The 23,350-nt window shown below is 48.0% G+C and overlaps 1 protein-coding gene across 1 annotated transcript in view; it reads right to left on the minus strand.

Moving 5' to 3' along the window:
* Positions 1–23,350, minus strand: part of CATSPERD (cation channel sperm associated auxiliary subunit delta) — a 58,223-nt gene that overhangs the window by 25,855 nt on the left and 9,018 nt on the right. Inside the window, exons 5-13 of the mRNA XM_073017065.1 lie at positions 20,567–20,681; positions 17,964–18,031; positions 14,946–15,059; positions 10,537–10,620; positions 7,662–7,812; positions 6,028–6,123; positions 5,079–5,161; positions 2,967–3,143; positions 779–892 (exon numbers count right to left, since the gene is read on the minus strand). Of these exons, the coding sequence (XP_072873166.1) occupies positions 779–892; positions 2,967–3,143; positions 5,079–5,161; positions 6,028–6,123; positions 7,662–7,812; positions 10,537–10,620; positions 14,946–15,059; positions 17,964–18,031; positions 20,567–20,681 (1,002 nt within the window). The remainder of the gene's footprint in view (positions 1–778; positions 893–2,966; positions 3,144–5,078; positions 5,162–6,027; positions 6,124–7,661; positions 7,813–10,536; positions 10,621–14,945; positions 15,060–17,963; positions 18,032–20,566; positions 20,682–23,350) is intronic.

The following is a 23,350-nucleotide window of genomic DNA, read 5'->3' on the forward strand; positions in this document are numbered from 1 at the left end:
CGCCTGTAGTCCCAGCTTCTAGGGAGGCTGAGGCAGGAGAATGGCGTGAACCCAGGAGGCGGCGGAGCTTGCAGTGAGAGGAGATCACGCCACTGCACTCCAGCCTGGGCGACAGAGCAAGACTCCGTCTCAAAAAAAAAAAAAAAAAGAGAAAGAAAAGAAAAAAAAAAGAAAAGTAAAGAATAGAAAATGAATTTATGAGCAGCTGAGAAGGATGGAGGAGGCACAGAGACGGCACAAGACAGGCCAGGCGGCCAGCTGGACAGCCACAACCTCATCACGCCCAGACATGCAGAGGCTGGTGGAGGGGGAAGACACACAGAAATGGCTGGACACGGTGGCTCACGCCTGTAATCCCAGCACTTTGGGAGTCTGAGGTGAGCAGATCACCTGAGACCAGGAGTTCAAGACCAGCCTGGCCAACATGGGGAAACCCCATCTCCACTAAAAATACAAAATTCACCAGGTGTGGTGGCACATGCCGGTAATCCCAGCTACTCGTGAGGCTGAGGCAGGAGTATTGCTTGAGCCTGAGAGGCAGAGGTTGCAGTGAGCCGAGATCACGCTACTGCACTCCAGCTTAATGGACAAAGCGAGGTCCTGTCTCAAAAAAAAAAAAAAAAAAAAAAGACACATAGAGACAATTTCTATGCAGAATCGTGAGTGCCTGAGTAGCGTCTCTCCTTGTGGGGGATGCCAAGGGATTTCCAGAATCTGGGAGTGGGCACCGGGCATGTGGCTGAGAATCCCGATAGCAGAAACACCGAGATGTACTTACCAGAGGAATCAGGGATGTGCCTGGCTGGGGTATCAACAAAGCAGTCAGTTCCAGCTGGCTGTGCATGTCAATGGTATACATCCTGTATGTAAATTCTCCTTTCAGAAACTCTATCTAGTTAGGAAGGCAAAGAAGAAAGACAATCATGCTCCTGTTTCCAGAAAGAAAGGGCAAGGAGGTGGGAAGGAGGAAAGGACCCTCCTGGTGCTGCCGCCTGAATCTCCACTTGTGCCTCTGGCTTCCCCACTAGACTCTTTATTTCCAGAAAGGGCTCAAGTTGGGCACAATGCCAGCCCCTCCCTTCTCTCCAGAAGTATTCCCCAACCCTGACATTCGCAGTAATTGCTTTTTTTTTTTTTTTTGCTTTGCTTTTTTGCTTTTCTTTCTTTCTTTTTTTTTTTTTGAGATAGGATCTCGCTCTGTCGCCCAGGCTGCAGTGCAGTGGTTTGATCATGGCTCACTGCAGCCTTGACCTCCCAGGATCAAGCAATCCTCTTCCCTCAGCCTCCCGAGTAGCCGGGACGACAGGTGTGTGCCACCATGCCTGGCTAATTTAATTTTTTTTTTTTTTTTTTTGGTAGAGGCAAGGTCTTACTATGTTGCCAGGCTGGTCCCAAACTCCTGGGCACAAGCAATCCTCTCGTCTCGGCCTCCCAAAGTGCTTGGGGTTATAAGCGTGAGCCACCGTGCCCGGTTTCTTTCTGTTTCTTTAGAGTAGAGCCGCCCTAGTATGCATCTCCAGACCATAACAGTCTTGTCCATTTCCCAACACGGGTATGTCTTTTAATCCTCTCTCAATCTACAGGTTCGTTGGCTGGGTTTAGTGGCTCACAGCTGTAATCCTGAGGTGCAAAGGATCACTTAAGTTCAGAGGTTTGAGACCAACCTGGACAACACAGGGAGACTCCTGTCTCTGCAAAAACTATATATATATATATATATATTTATTTATTTATTTATTTATTTTTTTTTTTTTGACTTGGAGTCTCACTCTATCACCCAGGCTGGAGTGCAGTGGTGCAGTTTCGGCTCACTGCAACCTCTGCCTCCCAGGTTCAAGCGATTCTCCTGCCTCAGCCTCCTGAGTAGCTGGGATTACAAGCATGTGCCACCACGCCCATCTAATTTTTGTATTTTTAGTAGAGACAGGGTTTCACCATGTTGGCCAGGCTGGTCTTGAACCCCTGACCTCACGTGACCTGCCCGCCTCGGCCTCCCAAAGTGTTAGGATTACAGGCTTGAGCCACCATGCCCGGACCCCTTTTCCTTTCCACGGATTTTGGAAGCAAGCCCCCAAGCTGTTGGGCCTGTAGCATTTCTCAAAGTCTGGATTTCCCTGGTGCAGGTGAACCCTTTCCTCTGTCTTTTGTATTTCCGGCAAATTGGCAGCTGGAGTGATGCTCACCCCATCAGATTGGAGTTTGATCGCGTTGGCAAGGTTCAGTGGGTGATGTGATCTATCTCTTACTAGTGATGAATACTATCTTGTTGTCTCTCTTATTTTGTTAATTTCTCTTTTTTATATTAGTTTTTTAGAAATTGGGGGTCTCATTTTGTCACCCAGGCTGGAGTGCAGTGACTCCATCATAGCTCACTGCAGACTCTAATTCCTGGGCTCAAGTGATCCTCACACCTCAGCCTCCCGAGTAGCTGAGAGTACACACTACCACGCCCAACTTTTTTTTTTTTTTTTTTTTTGAGATGAAGTCTTGCTCTGTCACCCAGGCTAGAGTGCAGTGGTGTGGTCTCGGCTCATTGCAACCTCTGCCTCCAAGGTTAACGAGATTCTCATGCCTCAGCATGCTGAGTAGGTGGAGTGACAGGCACCCGCCACCACACCCAGCTAATTTTTGTATTTTTAGTAGAGATGGGGTGTCACCATGTTGGCCAGGCTGGTCTGGAACTCCTGACCTCAAATGATCCGCCCGCCTCGGCCTCCCAAAGACTCAGTCTCCAAAGTCTCCCACCGTACCTGACCAACGCCCAGCTTTAAAAAAAACTTTTTTTTTTTGTTTTAGAAGTGGGTCTATGTTGCCCAGGCTGGTCTTGAACTCCTGGCCTCAAGCAACCCTCCAGCCTCAGCCTCCCGAGCAACTGGGGCTACAGGCATGCACCACCATGCCCAGGTTGAATTTGTCTTTTTTTAAAAGTGCATTGAACATTGATCTAAACAGTTAGGATCACATACATTGCATCTTCCAACGTGAAGTTCAGGGTCCATGAGAATTGCCTGGATATTCAGGAGGCACTTCTGGAAATCAAAAGCTGCAAAGGCTGCGTCACGCAGTGGGGTCAGTATTTCCAGAATCCCTGAGCTCCTGAACATCAGGACTGCGTCTTCCGACCAGACGTGTTGGTCTGCAAACTAAGAACAAAATGATTCCTGAGATCCAATCATTCTCATTGTTTTTCTGGAGATTTAAATTTTATTTCATGATGCAGAATTTTTTTTTTTTGAGACGGAATCTTGCTCTGTCGCCTAGGCTGGAGTGCAGTGGCGTGATCTTGGCCCACTGCAACCTCCGCTTCCCAGGTTCAAGAGATTCCCGAGTTGCTGGGATTACAGTCGCACGCCACCACGCCCAGCTAATTTTTGTATTTTTAGTAGAGACAGGTTTCACCATGTTGGTCAGGCTGGTCTTGAACTCCTGACCTCGTGATCCACCTGCCTCGGCCTCCCAAAGTGCTGGGATTACAGGCATGAGTCACTGCGCCCGGTCATGACGCAGATTTAAAGAAGGTAAATTCTTTTTTTGAGATGGAGTCTCACTCTGTCGCTCAGGCTGGAGTGCAGTGGCGCGATCTTGGCTCACTGTAACCTCTACCTCCCAGGTTCAAGCCATTCTCCTGCCTCACAAGTAGCTGGGACTACAGACATGCACCACCATGCCCAGCTAATTTTCATATTTTTAGTAAAGACAGAATCTCACTATGTTGCCCACGCTGGTCATGAACTCCTGGAACCAAAGTACCGGGATTGCAGGAAGGAGCCACTGTACCTGGCCAAAATAATTCTTTTATTTTAAATTTTTGTTAGTTTTATTATTATTATTACTAAGAAACAGAGTTGGGCCAGGCGCGGTGGCTCAAGCCTGTAATCCCAGCACTTTGGGAGGCCGAGATGGGCGGATCATGAGGTCGGAGGATCACCTGAGCCCTGGAGGTCAAGACTGCAGCGAGCCAGTATCACACCACTGCACTCCAGCCTGGGTTTCGAAGTGAGACACTGTCTCAAAAGAGAAAAAAAAAAAAAAAGCTGGAGTTTTTGTTTTCTCATTTGTAAATGGGGGATGACATTATCTCCTTCACGGAGTTACTGTGAGGATGGAAATATAATTTTTTAATTTTTTTCTTTCTTTTGGAAATACAATTAGATAGGCACAGTGGCCGGGCACAGTGGCTCACGACTGTAATCCCAGCACTTTGGGAGGCCTAGGCCGGTGGATCACTTAAGGTCAGGAGTTGAAGACCAGCCTGGACAACATGGTGAAGCCCTGACTCCACTAAAACTACAAAAGTTAGCCTGGTGTGGTGGCGTGCGCCTGTAATCCCAGCTACTGGGGAGGTTGAGGCAGAATAATTGCTTGAATCTGAGAGATGGAGGTTGTAGTGAGCCGAGATTGTGCCACGGCATTCCAGGCTAGGCGACAGTGAGACTTCATCTCAAAAAAAAAAAAAAATTAGATAGGCATAATGCACAAGAGGATGTCAGATGACACCTGTGCCACCACTTAGTACCACTTTGAGCCGGGACAGATGACTTAGGTCTCTGTGCCTCAGTTTTTCCATCTGTCAAATAGGGACGACATGAGGAGCTACTCCTAAGATGATGGTCAAGGTTAAATAATGTAATACACAAAAGTGCTAGACCAGCACCTGTTGTATTTTGAAAACTCTTCCCCTTTTAGCTATTGTTACTGGTATTATTATTTTGCTAACTAGAGTGATTTCTAGCCTTCGAAAAGAGGTTCAGAAGTTTGTGAACAAGACCATTATTCCTTACCAACTAATTTGTAACCCCACTTTCTTTTTGATTGTTGTTGAGACAGAGTCTTACTCTGCCTTCCAGGCTCAAGCAATTCTCCTGCCTCAGCCTCCCGAGTACCTGGGATTACGGGTGCCCACCACCACTCCCGGCTAATTTTTGTATTTTTGGTAGAAACGGGGTTTCACCACATTGGCCAGGCTGGTCTTGAACTCCTGACCTCAGATGATCCTCCCACCTCGACCTCCCAAAGTGCTGGGATTACAGGGGTGCACCACCGCACCCAGCCTGTAACCCCACTTTCTTTTTACCTACTTTGATTATGGAACTTGGCACGATGCCCAGATTGCCGTAATACAAATTATCCTCCCGAGTTATAACTGCCAGTTCGTTTTCATCTAGGAAAAACAAAACAAGACCAAATGAAAATTGAAATGCTGGTCCTTTCTGTGGACCAAAAGATAAGTATGGCTGGGTGCAATGGCTCACGCCTATAATTCCAGCACTTTGAGAGGCCAAGGGGGTGGATCACTTGAGGCCTGGAGTTCGAGATCAGCCTGGCCAACAACATGGTGAATCCTCCTCTCTACTAAAAATGCAAAAATGAGCCGGGCATGGTGGTGTGTGCCTGTAGTCCCAGCTACTCAGGAGGCTGAGGCAGGAGAATCACTTAATCCAGGAGGCAGAGGTTACACTGAACAGAGATCGTACCACCGTACTCCAGCCTGGGAAACAAGATTGAAACTTCGTCTCAAAAAAAAAGAAAAAGAAAAAGAAAGAAGAAAAAAATAATATGACAGCTATTTTCTGGTTTATAATCACAAAGTTCACGTGGAAAAGCCAAGCAATATGAAAAAATAAAGAGTTGAAGCTTTTTTTTTTTTTTTTTTTGGAGTCTCACTCTGTTGCCCAGGCTGGAGTGCAATGGTGCGATCTGCTCACTGCAACCTTCACCTCCTGGGTTCCAGCGATTCTTCCTTCCTCGGCCTCCTAAGTAGCTGGGATTACAGTCCCCCGCCACCGCACCTGGCTTATTCTTGTATTTTTAGTTGGGGGGGGGCGGGTTTCGCCATGTTGGCCAGGCTGGTCTCGAACTCCTGACCTCAGGTGATCTGCCCGCCTCGACCTCCCAAAGTGCTGGGATTACAGGCATGAGCCACCGCACCTGGCTGATTTCATGTTTTGGCTGGGTTGCGTCTGGCAGGCCTATGGTTAATAAGCCAGGTCTAAATATCTCTAGGCTACCAGTGGGTCAAGTACGCACTGACAGCAATGTTGTGGATGGTGATCTGGGCTTCAAAAATGGAAGTAAACAAGGTCTGTTCTCCTTTTTTCACCCGGACGGTGTCGACGAGCTGACCTAGGAGGTAACAGGACAGGTGCATGAGGCCCCGTGTGCATCATGGGAAAGGGGATGTCTACTACTGGGACCCCAGCTACCCGTGCCACCACCCAGCCCACCCGGCCAGTGGCTCTTCAATGTTCCTTATAGCTTTTGAGAGGTTCGCTGTTCAAAGGAGAATGAATCAAGGAAAACACAGCACTGAAACACAATTTTGTTAAGCATGACAAGGAATGTGCTTTGGTTTAAAAAAACCCAACCCTTCTGCCAGGCGTAGGGGTGCATGCCTATAATCCCAGTACTTTGGGAGGCTGAGATGGGCAGATCACTTGACGTCGGGAGTTCGAGATCAGCCTGGCCAACGTGGCAAAACCTTGTCTCTACTAAAAATACAAAAATTAACCGAGCATGGTGGCACACACCCGTAATCCCAGCTACTTGGGAGACTGAGGCAGGAGAATCGCTCGAACCCAGGAGGTGGAGGTTGCAGTGAGCCGAGATCGCGCCACTGCACTCCAGCCTGGGTGACAGAGCCAGACTCCATCTCAAAAACAAAAAAAGAAAGAAAAGAAAAGAAAAAGAAAATCCGACCCCCATTAGTCGTCTCTATCAGCAAGCTCAGAGGGAGGGCTGTTGAGTTTTTTGTCAACCAGTGGCTTGAACACAACGGAATGTCAGAAGACAATACAGGTGACCACTATAAGGAATAAAACAGATCGGGCTAGATGGCTCTCATCTGTAATCCCAGCACTTTGGGAGGCTGAGGCTGGAGGATCGCTTGAGCCCAGGAGTTTGGGACCAGCCTGGGCAACAAGGTGAAACCCCGTCTCCACAAAAAATAAGTAAGTTATGCACGGTGGCGCACCTGTAGTCCCGGGCGCGGTGGCTCACGCCTGTAATCCCAGCACTTTGGGAGGCCAAGGCGGGCAGATCACGAGGTCAGGAGACAAAGACCATCCTGGCTAACATGGTGAAACCCCGTCTCTACTAAAAATACAAAAAATAAAAATACAAAAAAAAATTAGCTGGGCGTGGTGGCGGGCGCCTGTAGTCCCAGCTACTTGGGAGGCTGAGGCAGGAGAATGGTGTGAACCCGGGAGGCGGAACTTGCAGTGAGCCAAGATTGCGCCACTGCACTCCAGCCTGGGCAACAGAGCGAGACTCCATCTCAAAAAAAGAAAAAGAAAAAGAAATGTTAAATACGAAGCCTCCTGAAACTCTGGAAAAGCAGCCTCAGAGGTGTCTGACTGGCGTTTTTCCTGGATGCGCCCTAAAGCTAGCAGAATAAACCTCCATGATGGAGACTCTTGTCACCATCACTTATTTCAGTTGTCACTGTCTACCCAGCCCTAAGTATCCTGCAAGCCAGGAAGCTGGCAAGGACACAGAGAGATCCACTGAGTGATTATGGGCTTGTGGTCCACTCGGAACACAGAAGAGAAAAAAAAATCGAGTGGTGGAGGGGTCGCTCCTTCCCCTCCCTTTATCCAGGCTGTACCTGGCCCCTCTGGAGGAGGCCACTGGGCAGCAGCCCCGCCCTGGGCCCCTGGGCTCACCTGCATTATGGGAAAACAACAGGCTCTTCTCAAACCACAGGAGCAGGATGCCTTTCTGGCCGGGGGCGATGACGATGTCGAGAGTCCCGTTATAGTCAAAAGACAGCCCCAAACTCCGGTTGAGGGGGTGGTCTGAGTACTTGAACATGCCCTGGGAGAAAAAGACAGCTTTCAGCCTCTCCCCAGACCCTACTGTGGAGTCCCACTGAGTCCTAATGAGGGAAGAGGAGTCCGGCTAGCCGGTGCAGGGGACAGCAAAGAAAGCAAAGAAGCCACAGATCTGCCTTTCTTTTTTTATTTTTATTAAATACAACTTTATTATTTTGATAGGGTTACATTTCAGTATGGTTTTTTTTTTTTTTTTTTTTTTTTTTGAGACGGAGTCTCACTCTGTCGCTCAGACTGGAGTGCAGTGGCACGATCTGGGCTCGCTGCAAGCTCCGCCTCCCGGGTTCACGCCATTCTCCTGCCTCAGCCTCCACAGTAGCTGGGGCTACAGGCACCTGCCACCTCACCCGGCTAGTTTTTTGTATTCTTTTGAGTAGAGACGGGGTTTCACTGTGTTAGCCAGGATGGTCTCGATCTCCTGACCTCGTGATTCGCCCGCCTCGGCCTCCCAAAGTGCTGGGATTACAGGCTTGAGCCACCGCGCCCGGCCACATTTCAGTTTAACCATTGAAAATTTAGCACTGAATAGAGAATTACTCTTAGTGTCAAATGCTCAATGCATTTTGAAGATTTATTTTATTTTATTTTATTTTATTTTTGAGATGGAATTTGGCTCTGTTGCCCAGGCTGGAGTGCACTGGCACGATCTCGGCTCACTGCCACCTCCATCTCCCAGGTTCAAGTGATTCTTCCGCCTCAGCCTCCCAAGTAGCTGTGATTACAGGTGCCCGCCACCATGCCGGGCTACTTGTTTTGTGTTTTTAGTAGAGATGGGGTTTCACCATGTTAGCCAGGCTGGTTTCAAACTCCTGACCTCAAATGATCTGCCCGCCTCAGACTTCCAAAGTGCTAGGATTACAGGCATGAGCCACTGCACCTGGCCTCATTTTGAAGCTTTAGTACAGAAAAATGTAAACTATCTCATCCATGAGTTGTTTATATTGATTACATACTGAAATGGTACTATCGGGCCAGGTGCAGTGGCTCACACCTGTAATCCCAGCACTGTGGGAGGCCAAGGTGGGGCGGGCGGGGGGTGGGGGTCACTTGAGGTCAGGAATTCGATACCAGCCTGGCCAACATGGTGAAACCCTGTCACTACTAAAAATACAAAAATTAGCTGGGCGCGGTGGCTCACGCCTGTAATCCCAGCACTTTAGGAGGCCGAGGTGGGCAGATCATGAGGTCGAGAGATCGAAACCATAGTGGCTAACATGGTGAAACCCCGTCTCTATAAAAACACACAAAATTAGCCGGGCGTGGTGGTGGGCGCCTGTAGTCCCAGCTACTCGGGAGGCTGAGGCAGGAGAATGGCATGAACCCCGGAGGTGGAGCTTGCAGTGAGCCTAGATTGCACCACTGCACTCCAGCCTGGGGGACAGAGTGAGACTCCGTCTCAAAAAAAAAAAAAAAAAAAAAAATTACCTGGCCGTGGTGGCAGGCACCTGTAATCCCAGCTATTCGGGAGGCTGAAACACAAGAATCACTTGAGTGCGGGAGGCGGAGGCTGCAGTGAGCCCAGATGACACCACTGCACTCCAGCCTGGGTGATACGGTAAGAATCAGTCTCACATAAATAAAAAAGGAAATGATACTATTTTATTTTATTTTATTTATTTATTTATTTTTTGAGACGGAGTCTTGCTCTGTCGCCCAGGCTGGAGTGCAGTGGCCGGATCTCAGCTCACTGCAAGCTCCGCCTCCCGGGTTCACGCCATTCTCCTGCCTCAGCCTCCCGAGTAGCTGGGACTACAGGTGCCCGCCACCTCGCCCGGGTAATTTTTGTATTTTTAGTAGAGACGGGGTTGCACCATGTTAGCCAGGATGGTCTCGATCTCCTGACCTCGTGATCTGCCCGTCTCAGCCTCCCAAAATGCTGGAATTACAGGCTTGAGCCACCGCGCCCGGCCAATGATACTATTTTATTTTATTTTATTTTATTTTATTTTATTTTATTTTATTTGCGACAGAGTCTGGCTCTGTCGCCCAGGCTGGAGTGCAGTGGCCGGATCTCAGCTCACTGCAAGCTCCGCCTCCCGGGTTTATGCCATTCTTCTGCCTCAGCCTCCCAAGTAGCTGGGACTACAGGCGCCCGCCACCTCGCCCGGCTAGTTTTTTTGTATTTTTTAGTAGAGACGGGGTTTCACCGTGTTCGCCAGGATGGTCTCAATCTCCTGACCTCGTGATCCGCCCGTCTCGGCCTCCCAAAGTGCTGGGATTACAGGCTTGAGCCACTGAGCCCGGCCCGATACTATTTTAAAATAGTTAAACAAAAATATATTATTGGCGGGGCGCGGTGGCTCAAGCCTGTAATCCCAGCACTTTGGGAGGCCAAGGCGGGTGGATCACGAGGTCAGATGATCGAGACCATCCTGGCTAACCCCGTGAAACCCCGTCTCTACTAAAAATACAAAACAAATTAGCCGGGCTTGGTGGTGGGCACCTGTAGTCCCAGCTACTCGGGAGGCTGAGGCGGGAGAATGGCGTGAACTTGGGAGGCGGAGCTTGCAGTGAGCTGAGATGGTGCCACTGCACTCCAGCCTGGGCGACAGAGCAAGACTCCATCTCAAAAAATAAATAAATAAAATAAAATAAAATAAAATAAATAAATAAATAAATAAATGTTTAAGAATGTGTGAGTTGTAACGAAAACCTGGGCTTAGGCAAAGGTCCTCTGAGTAGTTCTTCCCCCTGCAAAGTTACTTACCTTCCCTTGATCCACTACAAGCATCCCCACCTGTGACAAAGAAAATAAGTGGAAGATGCCACCTAAAGACCCGACGATTTCTGCCTATGAAACAAACAGAAAATACTTCAGATGAATCCATCTTAATACACATGTGTTTGTCGGTTTAACTTCAGATTATCTGTTAAGTTACACTAAAGGAAAGTCTTTTTAAAAAAAAAAAAAAAACAGATAATGCCCTCTCTGGAAATACAACACTTGACCAGGCGGGGTGGCTCAGGCCTGTAATCCCAGCACTTTGGGAGGCCGAGGCAGTGGATCACCTGAGGTCAGGAGTTCGAGACCAGCCTGGTAACATGATGAAACCCCATCTCTACTAAAAACACAAAATTAGTCAGGCGTGGTAGTGGGCGCCTATAATCCCAGCTACTCGGGAGGCTGAGGCAGGAGAATCACTTGAACCCGGGAGGCAGAGGTTGCAGTGAGCCACAATTGTGCCACTGCCCTCCAGCCTGGGTGACAGAGTGAGACCTTGTCTCAAAAAAAAAAAAAAAAAGAAAAAAGAAAAGAAAAGAAATGTGACACTTGGGTCAAAAACTTGAAAGAAGACAGCTTTGGTTTGAGTGTTTGGAGAAAATGATATGACCCAGACTGCTAGAAGAATGCCTGAGTCTTCCGTTCCTGCCTGGGAGTCCTCATTCCTGACGGTTGGCTGGACAGCAAAGTGTCTAGCTGCTGACTTGGAACATGAATCAAGGGCCCCACCTAGGAACAGTGAGACAGATTTCCATAGCAGCCCAGCTGCCTACCTCCCACATCTTGCAGAGACAGAGACAGAGGGAGAGAGAGAGGGGGGAAGAGAGAGAGAGAGACAGAGAGAGAGGAAGAGAGAGAGAGAGGGGAAGAGAGAGAAAGAAAGAGAGAGAGAGAGAGAGAGAGAGACTAAGAGTGCTATCTTTTTTTTGGTTTTTTTTGTTTGTTTTTTTTGAGATGGAGTCTCACTCTGTTGCCCAGGCTGGAGTGCATGGCAGAGTCTCGGCTCACTGCAACCTCTGTCTGCCAGGTTCGGCGATCCTCCCAGCCTCCCCTTCTCGAGTAGCTGGAACTACAGGCACCTGCCACCACATTGGGCTAATTTTTGTATTTTTTAGTAGAAACAGGATTTTGCCATTTTGGCCAGGCTGGTCTCGAACTCCTCGATCCGCCCACCTTGGCCTCCCAAAGTGCTGGGATTACAACCATCAGCCACAGCGCATGGCCTTGATTGTTTTTGAGACAGAGTTACACTCTTGTTGCCCAGGCTGGAGTGCAATGGCGTGACCTCGGCTCACTGCAACCTCCACCTCCCAGGTTCAAGCCATTCTCCTGCCTCAGCCTCCCGAGTAGCTGGGATTACAGGTGCCCGCCACCACGCCCAGCTAATTTTCTGTATTTTTAGTAGAAATGAGGTTTCACTATCTTGGCCAGGCTGGTCTTGAACTCTTGACCTCGTGATCCACCCGCCTCAGCTTCCAAAAGTGCTGGGATTACAGATGTGAGCCACTGAGCCTGGCCTCAAGATCCTTAATTTAATCCCATCCCACAAAGTTCCTTTTGCTATGTCAGGAACCATATTCACAGGTTCCAGGAATCAGGATGTGGACAGCTTTGGAGATCTAATATTCTACCCACCTTCGAGACCCTCCCTCCACCTATCCCATCAGGAATTATGAGATCCATCTGGCCCTGGAAGGGACTCTAGGTCTTGCTCCATCACTCCAGCCAGTTTCTTTTCTTTTCTTTTCTTTTTCTTTCTTTCTTTCTTTCTTTTTTTTTTTTTTTTGGCAACAGGGTCTCTCTCTGTCCCCCAGGCTAGAGTGCAGTGGCGTGATCATACCCCACTGTAGCCTCAGTCTCCCAGGCTCAAGCAATCCTCCAGCCCCCTGAGTAGCTGGGATCACAGGTACCTGCCACTATGCCCAGCTAATTTCTTTTTCAATTTTTTGTAGAGATGGGGGAGGGTCTCACTATGTTCCCCACGCTGGTCTTGAACTCCTGAGCTCAAGTGATCCTCCGTCCTCGGCCTCCCAAAGTGCTGGGATTACAGGGGCGAGTCACTGTATCCAGCCATCAATATACACAATTGATAGCAATAGGGGTTGACTCTTGTCCTGGCTATAGCAATGCTGAGCTCAACTATTCTCTGAGGTAACCTCTCCTCTTGAAATGTCCATGATAAAAACAACTTCACCACCACACGCACAAGCATACCTGCAGGTGCACACACAGGTACACACAAACATACATGCACGCACACACACGGACACACACGTACACACACACAAAGGCTATTTTAGTAATAATTGGGGATTTTAGTGATGCTAGGTGTTCTTTTTTGTGTTGTTTGTTCTTTTTTCTTTTTTTTCTTGAGACAGAGTTTCACTCTGTCACCCAGGCTGGAATGCAGTGGCATGATCTGGGGCTCACTGCAACCTTCACCTCCTAAGTTCAAGTGATCCTCCTGCCTTAGCCTCCCGAGTAGCTGGGATTACAGGCATGCGCCGCCACACCCAGCTAATTTTCGCATTTTCAGTAGAGATGGGGTTTCACCATGTTGGCCAGGCTGGTCTTGAACTGCTGACCTCAAGTGATCCACCCCCCTCAGCCTCCCAAAGTGCTGGGATTACAGGCTGAGCCACCTCGCCTGGACAGCGGTCATTTGATTAGAAGGCCACCTGATTTCAATGTGACTACATCCTAGCTTAACTGATTATATCTGCAAAGACCCTACCTCCAAGTCAGTTTACTGCGGTGGTTGGAATGACGGTGTCCCCTCCAAAATTCATGCTGAAATCCCCAATGTATTATAAACAGGCATGGTCTTTGGGATGAGCATCCTTATAAAAGAGCTCTGGGTTGAAGGCAGCACAGTTTGTTGGTTCTTCTGCCTTCTGCTGTGTGAGGATGTGGCTTTTGGCCCTCCAGAGGACCCCCAGCATAGGCACCATCTTGGGAGCAGAGTGCAGCCCTCACCAGACAGCAACCCTGCTGGCACCTTGATCTTGGACTTCCCAACCTCCACAACCATGACAAATAAACCTCTGTACTTTATAAATTACTCGATCTCAGATATTTTGTTACAGCAGCAAAAATGCCAAAGACCATTAAATTCTGAAGTTCCAGGTTGACATAAATTTTGGGGACACTGGTTCGACCCACTACAGTTTTCTCATCTGTAAAGTGGGCATGGTGAGGAAGTTGGTGGCACGAGTCTTCAGGTGGGCATGTGGGTGTGTCATAAATTAGTATGTTGCCTTTACTCGGGCACTAGCTTTTTTTGTTTTTAAAGACAGGTCTCACTCTGTCATCCAGGCTGGAGTGCAATGGTGCTATCTCGGGTCACTGTAACCTCCACATCCCAGGCTCAAACAATCCTCCTGCCTCAACCTCCCAAGTAACTGGGACTACAGGCATGCACCACCTTGCCCGGCTAATTTTTGTATTTTTAGTAGAGACAAGGTTTCACTATGTTGCCCAGGCTGGTATTTAACTCCTGGACTCAAGCGATCCACCCCCTTCAGCCTCCCAAAGTGCTGGGATTATAGGTGTGAGCCACTGCACCCCCTACCCAGCTGGGCACTAGAGTTTTGTTTTGTTTTGTTGTGTTTGTTTTTTGAGGGTTTTGTTGTTGTTGTTGTTGTTGTTTTTGAGACGGAGTCTCGCTCTGTTGCCCAGGCTGGAATGCAGTGGCACGATCTCGGCTCACTGCAACCTCTGCCTCCCAGGTTCAAGCAATTCTCCTGCCTCAGCCTCCTGAGTAGCTGGGATTACAGGGCTTGGAATTACACCAAGCCCGGCTAGATTTTATTTCATTTCATTTCATTTCATTTTATATTTTATTTTTTTGAGATAGTGTTTCGCTCTTGTTACCCAGGCTAGAGTGCAATGGTGCAATCTCAGCTCGCTGCAGCCTCCGCCTCCCGGGTTCACGCCATTCTCCTGCCTCAGCCTCCCGAGTAGCTGGGACTACAGGCTCCCGCCACCACGCCCGGCTAATTTTTTATGTATTTTTAGTAGATGTGGGGTTTCACTGTGTTAGCCAGGATGATCTCGATCTCCCGACCTCGTGATCCGCCCGCCTTGGCTTCCCAAAGTGCTGGGATTACAGACGTGAGCCACTGCTCCCGGCCTAATTTTTAAATATTTTTTATTTTTATTTTTGTAGAGATGGGGTCTTGCCATGTTGCCCAGGCTGGTCTCAGACTCCTGGGCTCAAGCTATCCTCCCACCTCAGCCTTCCAAAGTGCTGGGATTACAGGCATGAGCCACTACCCCTGGCCCAGCTGGACTCTTAAAAGAGGAAAAAACCCTCATGCACCCATTGACAGCAATTACTACAATCACAAGGTACATATATTTTTATTTTCACATTCTTAGCAAATTTAACATACCTGTCTGTCATAGTGATACTTCCAAAAACTGAATCCCCCAGTATTCGAATAGTATATATAAGTCTGGGATATCTGATCTCCACGGAAATATGCAAAAACCAAGTTACTGACATCCTATTAAAAAAAAAAAAAAAAGAATGAATGAACGAAAGAAAGATGCCAACAAGTAACGTTCCTGAACATTTATCCCAGAGGAATGAAAACTCACATCCGCACAAAAACCTGGATGTCTGGACATGACTATCCGTTGGGGCTGTCTCTGAGAGCCAAAAAGTGGATACACAACAGGCACGGTGGCTCACGCCTGTCATCCCAGCACTTCAGGAGGCCGAGGCAGGCGGATCACTTGAGGCCAGGAGTTCCAGACCAGCTTGGCCAACATAATGAAACCCCATCTCTCCTAAGAAATACCAAAGTTAGGCCAGGCGTGATGTCTCACACCTGTAATCCCAGCACTTTGCGAGGCTGAGGCAGGTGGATAACTTGACACCAGGAGTTCAAGACCAGCCTGACCAACATAACGCAATCCCATCTCTTTTTTTTTTTTTTTTTTTGAGACGGAGTCTCGCTCTGTCACCCAGGCTGGAGTACAGTGGTGTGATCTCGGCTCACTGCAAACTCCGCCTCCCGGGTTCACGCCATTCTCCTGCCTCAGCCTCCCGAGTAGCTGGCACTACAGGTGCCTGCCACTGCACCAGGCTAATTTTTTGTATTTTTAGTAGAGACGGGGTTTCACCGCGGTCTTGATCTCCTGACCTCGTGATCCGCCCATCTTGGCCTCTCAAAGTGCTGGGATTACAGGCGTGAGCCACCGTGCCCGGCCAACTCCATCTCTTGTTAAAAAAAAAAACCAAAAACCAAAAAAACAAAGTTAGGCCAGGCATGGTAGCTCAAGTCTGTAATCCCAGAACTTTGGGAGCCCAAGATGGACCGGGAGGTCGAGAGTTCGAGACCAGATTGACTAACATAGAGAAACTGTGTCTCTACTAAAAATACAAAATTAGCCGGGCATGGTGGTGCATGCCTGTAACCCCAGCTACTCGGGAGGCTGAGGCAGGAGAATCACTTGAACCCAGGAGGTGGAGGTTACGGTAAACCAAGATCGTGCCGTTGCACTCCAGCCTGGGCAACAAGAGGGAAACTCTGTTTCAAAAAAAAAGAAAAAAATTAGCCAGGCCTAGTGGTGTGTGCCTGTAACTCCGGCTACTTGGGAGACTGAGGTGGTAGAATACCTTGAGCCCAGGAGTTCGAGACTGCAGTGAGCTATAATTGCAACACTGCACTCCAGCCTGAGGACAGTGCAAGACCTTGTCTCAAAAAAAAAAAAAAGTAGGGCCAGACATGGTGGCTCACGCTTGTAATCCCAGCACTTTGGGAGGCTGAGGCAGGTGGATCATTTGAGGCCAGGAGTTCAAGACCAGCCTGGCCAACATGGTGAAACCCCATCTCTACTAAAAATTAGCTGGGCGTGGTGGTGTGTACCTGTAGTCCCAGCTACTCAGGAGGCTGAGCCAGGAGAATCACTGAAACCTGGCAGGCAGAAGTTGCAATGAGCTGAGATTGCACCACTGCACTCTACCCTGGGTGACAGTCATAGACTGTTTATGTCATTAGTAAGGCTTCCAGGCAATAGTAGGCTATTAGTAATTAAGTTTGTTTTTTGGTTTATTTTTGTTTTGAGACAAGTTCTGGCTCTATTGCCTCAGCTGAGTACAGTGGCATGATCTCAGCTCACTATAACATGTGCCTCCTGGGCTCAAGCCATCCTCCCATCTCAGCTACCCGAGTAACTGGGACTATAGGTGGACACCACCATACCTAGCTATTTTTTTCTTTTTCTTTCTTTCTTTCTTTTTTTTTTTTGTATTCTGAATAGAGACAAGGTCTCACCACGTTGCCCATGCTAGCCTCGAATTTGCGAGCTGGGATTACAGGTGCCTGCCACCACGCCCAGCTAATTTTTTTGTATTTTTAGTAGAGACAGGGTTTCATTATGTTGGCCAGGCTGGTCTTGAACTACTGACCTTGTGATCTGCCCGCCTCAGCCTCCCAAAGTGCTGGGATTACAGGTGTGAGCCACCGCACCTGGCCAGTAATTAAGTTTTGGGGAAGTCGAAAGTTACCTGTGGATTTTCAACGGTGTGGGGTGGAGGGTGGTACCTCTGACCTCTACATTGTTCAAAGGTCAACTATAGATGAATGTATTTACCATGTGTCAGCCGGTGGATCTGAAAACATCCCCAAAACCTTTCCCATCTCCCAGCCGTGCTCTGAGCCCACAGGAAATGACACTGACCAAGTTCTTGAGACCCAGTCTCAAGCCTTACACTGTCCTATTTCTTTTTCTTTTTCTTTCTTTCTTTCTTTTTTTTGAGACTGAGTTTCACTCTTGTCACCCAGGCTGGAGTGCAATGGTGCGATCTCGGCTCACTGCAGCCTCCGCCTCCTAGGCTCAAGCGATTCTCCTGCCTCAGCCTCCCAAGTAGCTGGGATTATAGGCACACGCCACCCTGCCCGGCTAATTTTTTGTATTTTTAGTAGAGACGGGGTTTTGCCATGTTGGACAGGCTGGTTTCAAACTCCTGGCCTTAGGTGATCCACCTACCTTGACCTCCCAAAGTGCTAGGATTACTACAGGCATGAGCCACCGTGCCCAAGTCTTTTTTTTTTTTTTTTTTTTTGACAGAGTCTCGCTTGTTGCCCAGGCTGAAGTGCAGTAGCGTAATCATGGCTCACTGCAGCCTCGATCTCCTGGGCTCAAGCAACCCTCCTGCCGTAGCTGGGACTGCAGGCACATATCACCACACCAGGCTAATTATTTTATTTTTTGTAGAGATGGGGTTTCTATGTTGCCCAGGCTGGTCTCAAACTCCTGGGTTTCAGCAATCCTCTTGCCCCGGCCTCCCAAAGTGCTGAGATTACAGGTATGAGCCACCACGCCCAGCCTTTATTTCTACTCATGATTATATGTGTTCAGAGGGGAGCCAAAAAAATGAACAATTATACACTTATACTTACCACACAAAACAAACTTCCAGTATAACAACAATTATCACCAGAAACATGTGTAACTGGGTGTTTTATACCTGAAAAGAAAATATAATTTTGAAATGTTTATGAGTTCCCTGAAGTTTGGAGAAAAGTTTATTTACTTATTTATTTGAGACAGAGTTTCCCTCTGTCGTCCAGGCTGTAGTGCATTGGTGGTTCACTGCCACCTCCACCTCCCAGGTTCAAACAATTCTCCTGCCTCAGCCTCCCGAGCTGGAATTACAGGTGCCCACCACCACGCCTGGCTAATTTTTGCATTTTTAGTAGAGACGGGGTTTCACCATGTTGGCCAGGCTGGTCTCAAACTCCTGACCTCGAGTGATCCACCCGCCTCAGCCTCCCAAAGTACTGGGATTACAGGCATAAGACACCGCGTCCAGCCTGGAGGAAAGTTCAGAACAGGGTTTCTCAACCTCAACACTACTGAAATTGGGGAGCAGATGGTTCTCGCTTGCGAGGAGTTTCATATGCATTGTAGGATGCTTTTTAGCATCTATATATATCTACCCACTCAATGCCAGTAGCACCTTCCTCTAGTCTTGACGCCAAAAACATCTCCAGACATTGCCAAGTGTCCTCTGGGAGACAGAACTGTCCCCAGTTGGCCGGACTCGGTGGTTCACACCTGTAATCCTAGCACTTTGGGGGGCAGAGGTAGGTGGATCTCCTGAGGTCGGGAGTTCAAGACCAGCCTGGCCAACATGGAGAAACCCCATCTCTATTAAAAATACAAAATTAGGTCGGGTGCAGTGGCTCACACCTATAATCCCAGCACTTTGGGAGGCCGAAGCAGGCAGATCACGAGGTCAGGAGATCAAGACCATCCTGGCTAACATAGTGAAACTCCATCTCTACTGAAAATACAAAAAAGTAGCCGGGTGTGGTGGTGGGCGCCTATAGTCCCAGCTGCTTGGGAGGCTGAGGCAGGAGAATGGCGTGAACCCGGGAGGCGGAGTTTGCAGTGAGCTGAGATCATGCCACTGCACTCCAGCCTGGGTGACACAGAGAGACTTCATCTCAAAAAAAAAAAAACCAAACAAATTAGCCAGGCACGGTGGCTCACGCCAATTATCCTGGCACTTTGGGAGGCCAAGGCGAGGGGATCATGAGGTCAGTAGATCAAGATCATCCTGGCCAACATGGTGGAACCCGATCTCTACTAAAAACATACAAAAATTAGCTGACGTGGTGGTGCGCACCTGTAGTCCCAGCTACTAGGGAGGCTGAGGCAGGAGGATTGCTTGAACCCAGAAGGTGAAAGTTGCAGTGAACTGAGATTGTGCCACTGCACTCCAGCCTAGCGACAGAGCAAGACTCCGTCAAAAAAAAAAAAAAAAAAAAATAGCCAGGCGTGATGGCACATGCCTGTAATCCCAGCTACTCGGGAGAGGAGGTGAGGCAAGAGAATCGCTTGAACCCGGGAGGCAGAGGTTGCGATGAGCTGAGATCAACCGATCGCACTCCAGCCTGGGCAACAACAGTGAAACTCTGTCTCAAAACAAACAAACAAACAAACAAACAAAAAATTAGCCAGGCATGGTGGTGGGTGCCTGTGACCTCAGCTACTCAGGAAGCTGAGGCAGGAGAATCGCTTGAACCCAAGAGGCGGAGGTTTTAGTGAGCCGAGATTGGGCCACTGTACTCCAGCCCGGGGGACCGAGTGAGACTCTATCTCCAAAAAAAGAAAAAGAAAATTTAGTTTTTTTGTAAAGATGGCATTCTGCTCTGTTGCCTGGGGTGGACTTGAACTCCTGGGCTCAAGCGATCCTCTTCTTTTCTAAAGCTAATATTTGCCTCATCTTCACTTTTCACATCTTCTTTCCTCCTGCATCAGGGTCCTCATCCTTCTCCCTCTTCACAAAGCTCACCTTCTCTACCGTCCCCTACCCCTCATGAGAAGTGTGTGCGAGGGACAATGCTCATCACCCAGCTTGGTTACCAGACATCTACTGGTCATCCTCAGCTTTCCCTGGTCCTCCCACACCAATCCATCACCAAGAGCCGCTGATGTCTCTCAAAATTTTTTTTTTTTTTTAGACAGAGTCTCACTCTGTCATCCAGGCTGGATGGAGTGCAGTGGCCCATTCTCAGCTCACTGCAACCTCCACCTCCTTGGCTCAAGGGATCCTCCTGCCTTGGCCTCCAGAGGAAGCTGGGATTACAGGCACACACCACCATTCCCAGCTAATTTTTATATTTTTAGTAGAGACCGGGTTTTGCCATGTTGGTCACGCTGGTCTCGAACTCCTGACCTCAATGATCCGCCTGCTGCAGACTCCCAAATTACTGGAATCACAGGCGTGAGCTACTGCACCTGGCCAATGCCTCTTGTTTGTTTCAATCAGTCCAAGCACCTTCTGTGGCTTATGACTACAATGCACGATGGGAACACTAGGTTCCCAGTCTATGGATGGGGCCCCAGGCCAATTTTTATTTTGATTAGAAAGGACAAAGCAACGTCCTAAGGCTGACATCCAAGTAGGAGCATCACTTATACTTCCAACACTAATACTCTCTTGTCTCATGTTGACTACACTCAAACAAAATTTAAAAATACAAAATGTACATACCTAAAGACAAGTTCCAAGAATTGCTTTCATAATCATAAGTATAGACTTTATGATTCACTACTAACAGCAACAATGAACCAGCAAAATGTGCTGATGTCACTTCTGGAACGCCGACCTGAAAGTTATCATATGGATGATATCAATGAGACCATCTTTTCAAACACTGATTCAGAAATCCAGACTTCTAGACATGCATTGAAAAAAAAAAAAAATTTATGGACAGGCGTGGTGGCTCTCGCGTGTAATCCCAGCACTTTGGGAGGCCAAGGCGGGTAGATCACCTGAGGTAAGGATTTCGAGACCAGCCTGGCCAACATGGTAAAACCCTGTCTTTACTAAAAATACAAAAATTAGCCAGGTGTGGCATCAGGTGCCTGTAATCCTAGCTACTCGAGAGGCTGAGGCAGGAGAATCGCTTGATCCCAGGAGGCAGAGGTTGCAGTGAGCCGAGACCACACCATTGCACTACAGCTTGGGCAACAAGAGCGAAACTCCATCTTGTAAACAAAAAGAAAAAGAAAGAAAAGAAAAAAACATTTATGGCTGGGCATGGTAGCTCACGCCTTGTAATATCACCACTTTGGGAAGCCAAGGCAGGCGGATCACTCAGGGTTGAGTTCAATACCAGCCAGCCAACATAACAAAACCCCGTCTCTACTAAAAATACAAAGAAATTAGCCAGGTGTGGTGGTGCATGCCTGTAATCCCAGCTACTCAGGAGGCTGAGGCATGAGAATCGCTTGAACCTAGGAGGCAGAGGTGGCAGTGAGCCGAGATCGCACCACTGCACTCCGGCCTGGGTGACAGAGACTCAGTATCAAAAAGCAAAAACAAAACAAAACAAAACAAAAACAAAACAAAAAAACCACACCATTTTCCACCCTGGCTGACATGGTGAAACCCTGTCTCTACTAAAAATACAAAAAGTTAGCCGGGCGTGGTGGCAGCGCCTGTAGTCCCAGCTGCTCGGGAGGCTGAGGCAGGAGAATGGCGCGAACCCGGGAGGTGGAGGTTGCAGTAAGCTGAGATCGCGCCACTGCACTCCAGGCTGGGAGACAGAGCGAGACTCCATCTCAAACAAAACAAAACAAAACAAACAAAACAAAAAAAAACACCACTTATGCCAGCAATAGTTGGTTGGTTCTTAGATACTGGGAATTGTGTATCTTGGGGCCAGCTAGAACCAAGTTGAAGCTGGTCTTGGGTGCCCTCAGATACTTCAGTTCATTACATCTCCTCTTCCTTTATAAAAACTGAAGCTGGGCGTGGTGGCTCATGCCTGTAATCCTAGCACCCTGGGAGAACAAGGCGGATCACCTGAGGTCAGGAGTTTGAGACCAGCCTGGCCAACATAGTAAAACTCCGTCTCTACTAAAAAATACAAAAATCAGCCGGCCGTGTGGCTAATTTTTGGGGTAATTCCAGCTACTCGGGAGGCTGAATTGCTTGAACCCGGGAGACAGAGGTTGCAATGAGCTGAGATCGCGCCAGTGCACTCCAGCTTGGGTGACAGAGGGAGACTCCATCTCAAAAAACAAAAACCACAAAATCAAACAAACACACAAACAAAACAAAACCTTCTTGGAGGACAAAGCCTAAAGTATAAATGATGAATGACTAGCGTTAACTGTTAAGTGTTGCTTTTAGGAGAAATATTGGTATGTCGATAATTGACAAGCTTTTATTTTTATTTATTTATTTTGAGACAGTCTCGCTCTGCCACTCAAGCTGGAGTGCAGTGACACAATCATAGCTCACTGCAACCTCCAGCTCCTGGTTCAAGCAATCTTCCCAACTCAACCTCCTGAGTTGCAGGAACAGCAGGCATGCACCACCACACCAGCACACCTGGCTAATTTTTAAAAATTTCTTATAGATTTGGAGTTTCATCATGTTGCCCTGGCTAGTCTTGAACTCCTGGGCTCAAGCAGTCTGCCTACCTCAGCCTCTCAAAGTGCTGGGGTTACAGGCTTGAACCACCACGTCCAGCCCAAAACTTTATTTAGTATACGTGTCAATGGTATAATTTCTCAAATATTCACTAAGGGTGTGGTTTTCCTGCTTTGATTTAGGACAATTTGGGGGGCTCTTATTTTTTTTCCGTAGAGACACGGGTCTCTTTATGTTGCCCAGGCTGGTCTTGAACTCCTGGACTCAAATGATCCTCCTGTCTTGGCCAATCAATGTATGGGGATTACAGGCATGAGCCACTGTGCCTGACTGAGGGAAGTCTTGAAATTACGGCATGTAAAGTAAGATACTATCCCACCTATCTATTTTTTATTTATTTATTTTATTATTGTTATTTTTTAAGACAGAGTCTCCCTCTGTCACTCAGGCTGGAATGCAGTGTCTCGATCTCGGGCCACTATAACCTCCACCTCCTGGGTTTGAGCGATTCTCCTGCCTCACCCTCCCAAGTAGCTGGGACTACAGGCCCGTGCCACCATGCCCAGCTAATTTTTGTATTTTTAGTAGAGACAGGGTTTCACCATGCTGGCCAGGATGGTCTCAATCTCTTGACCTCGTGATCTGCCCACCTCAACCTCTCAAAGTGCTGGGATTACGGGCATGAGCCGCTGTACCTGACCAAGGGAGGTCTTGAAATTACTGCCTGTAAAGTAAGATACCATCCCACCTATCTATTTATAATATAACCAATGTAAGAAAGACCACCTACATCGACCCTTTTTTATTTTTCAGGATTAAAAAGTCTATTTTGGTAGTAGAGGCAGAATAAAACCAGCCTTTCCTTTTTTTTTTTTTTATTTTTTTTTTATTTTT

Source organism: Chlorocebus sabaeus, chromosome 6 (genome assembly GCF_047675955.1).
Source record: "Chlorocebus sabaeus isolate Y175 chromosome 6, mChlSab1.0.hap1, whole genome shotgun sequence".
Classification (NCBI taxonomy): domain Eukaryota; kingdom Metazoa; phylum Chordata; class Mammalia; order Primates; family Cercopithecidae; genus Chlorocebus; species Chlorocebus sabaeus.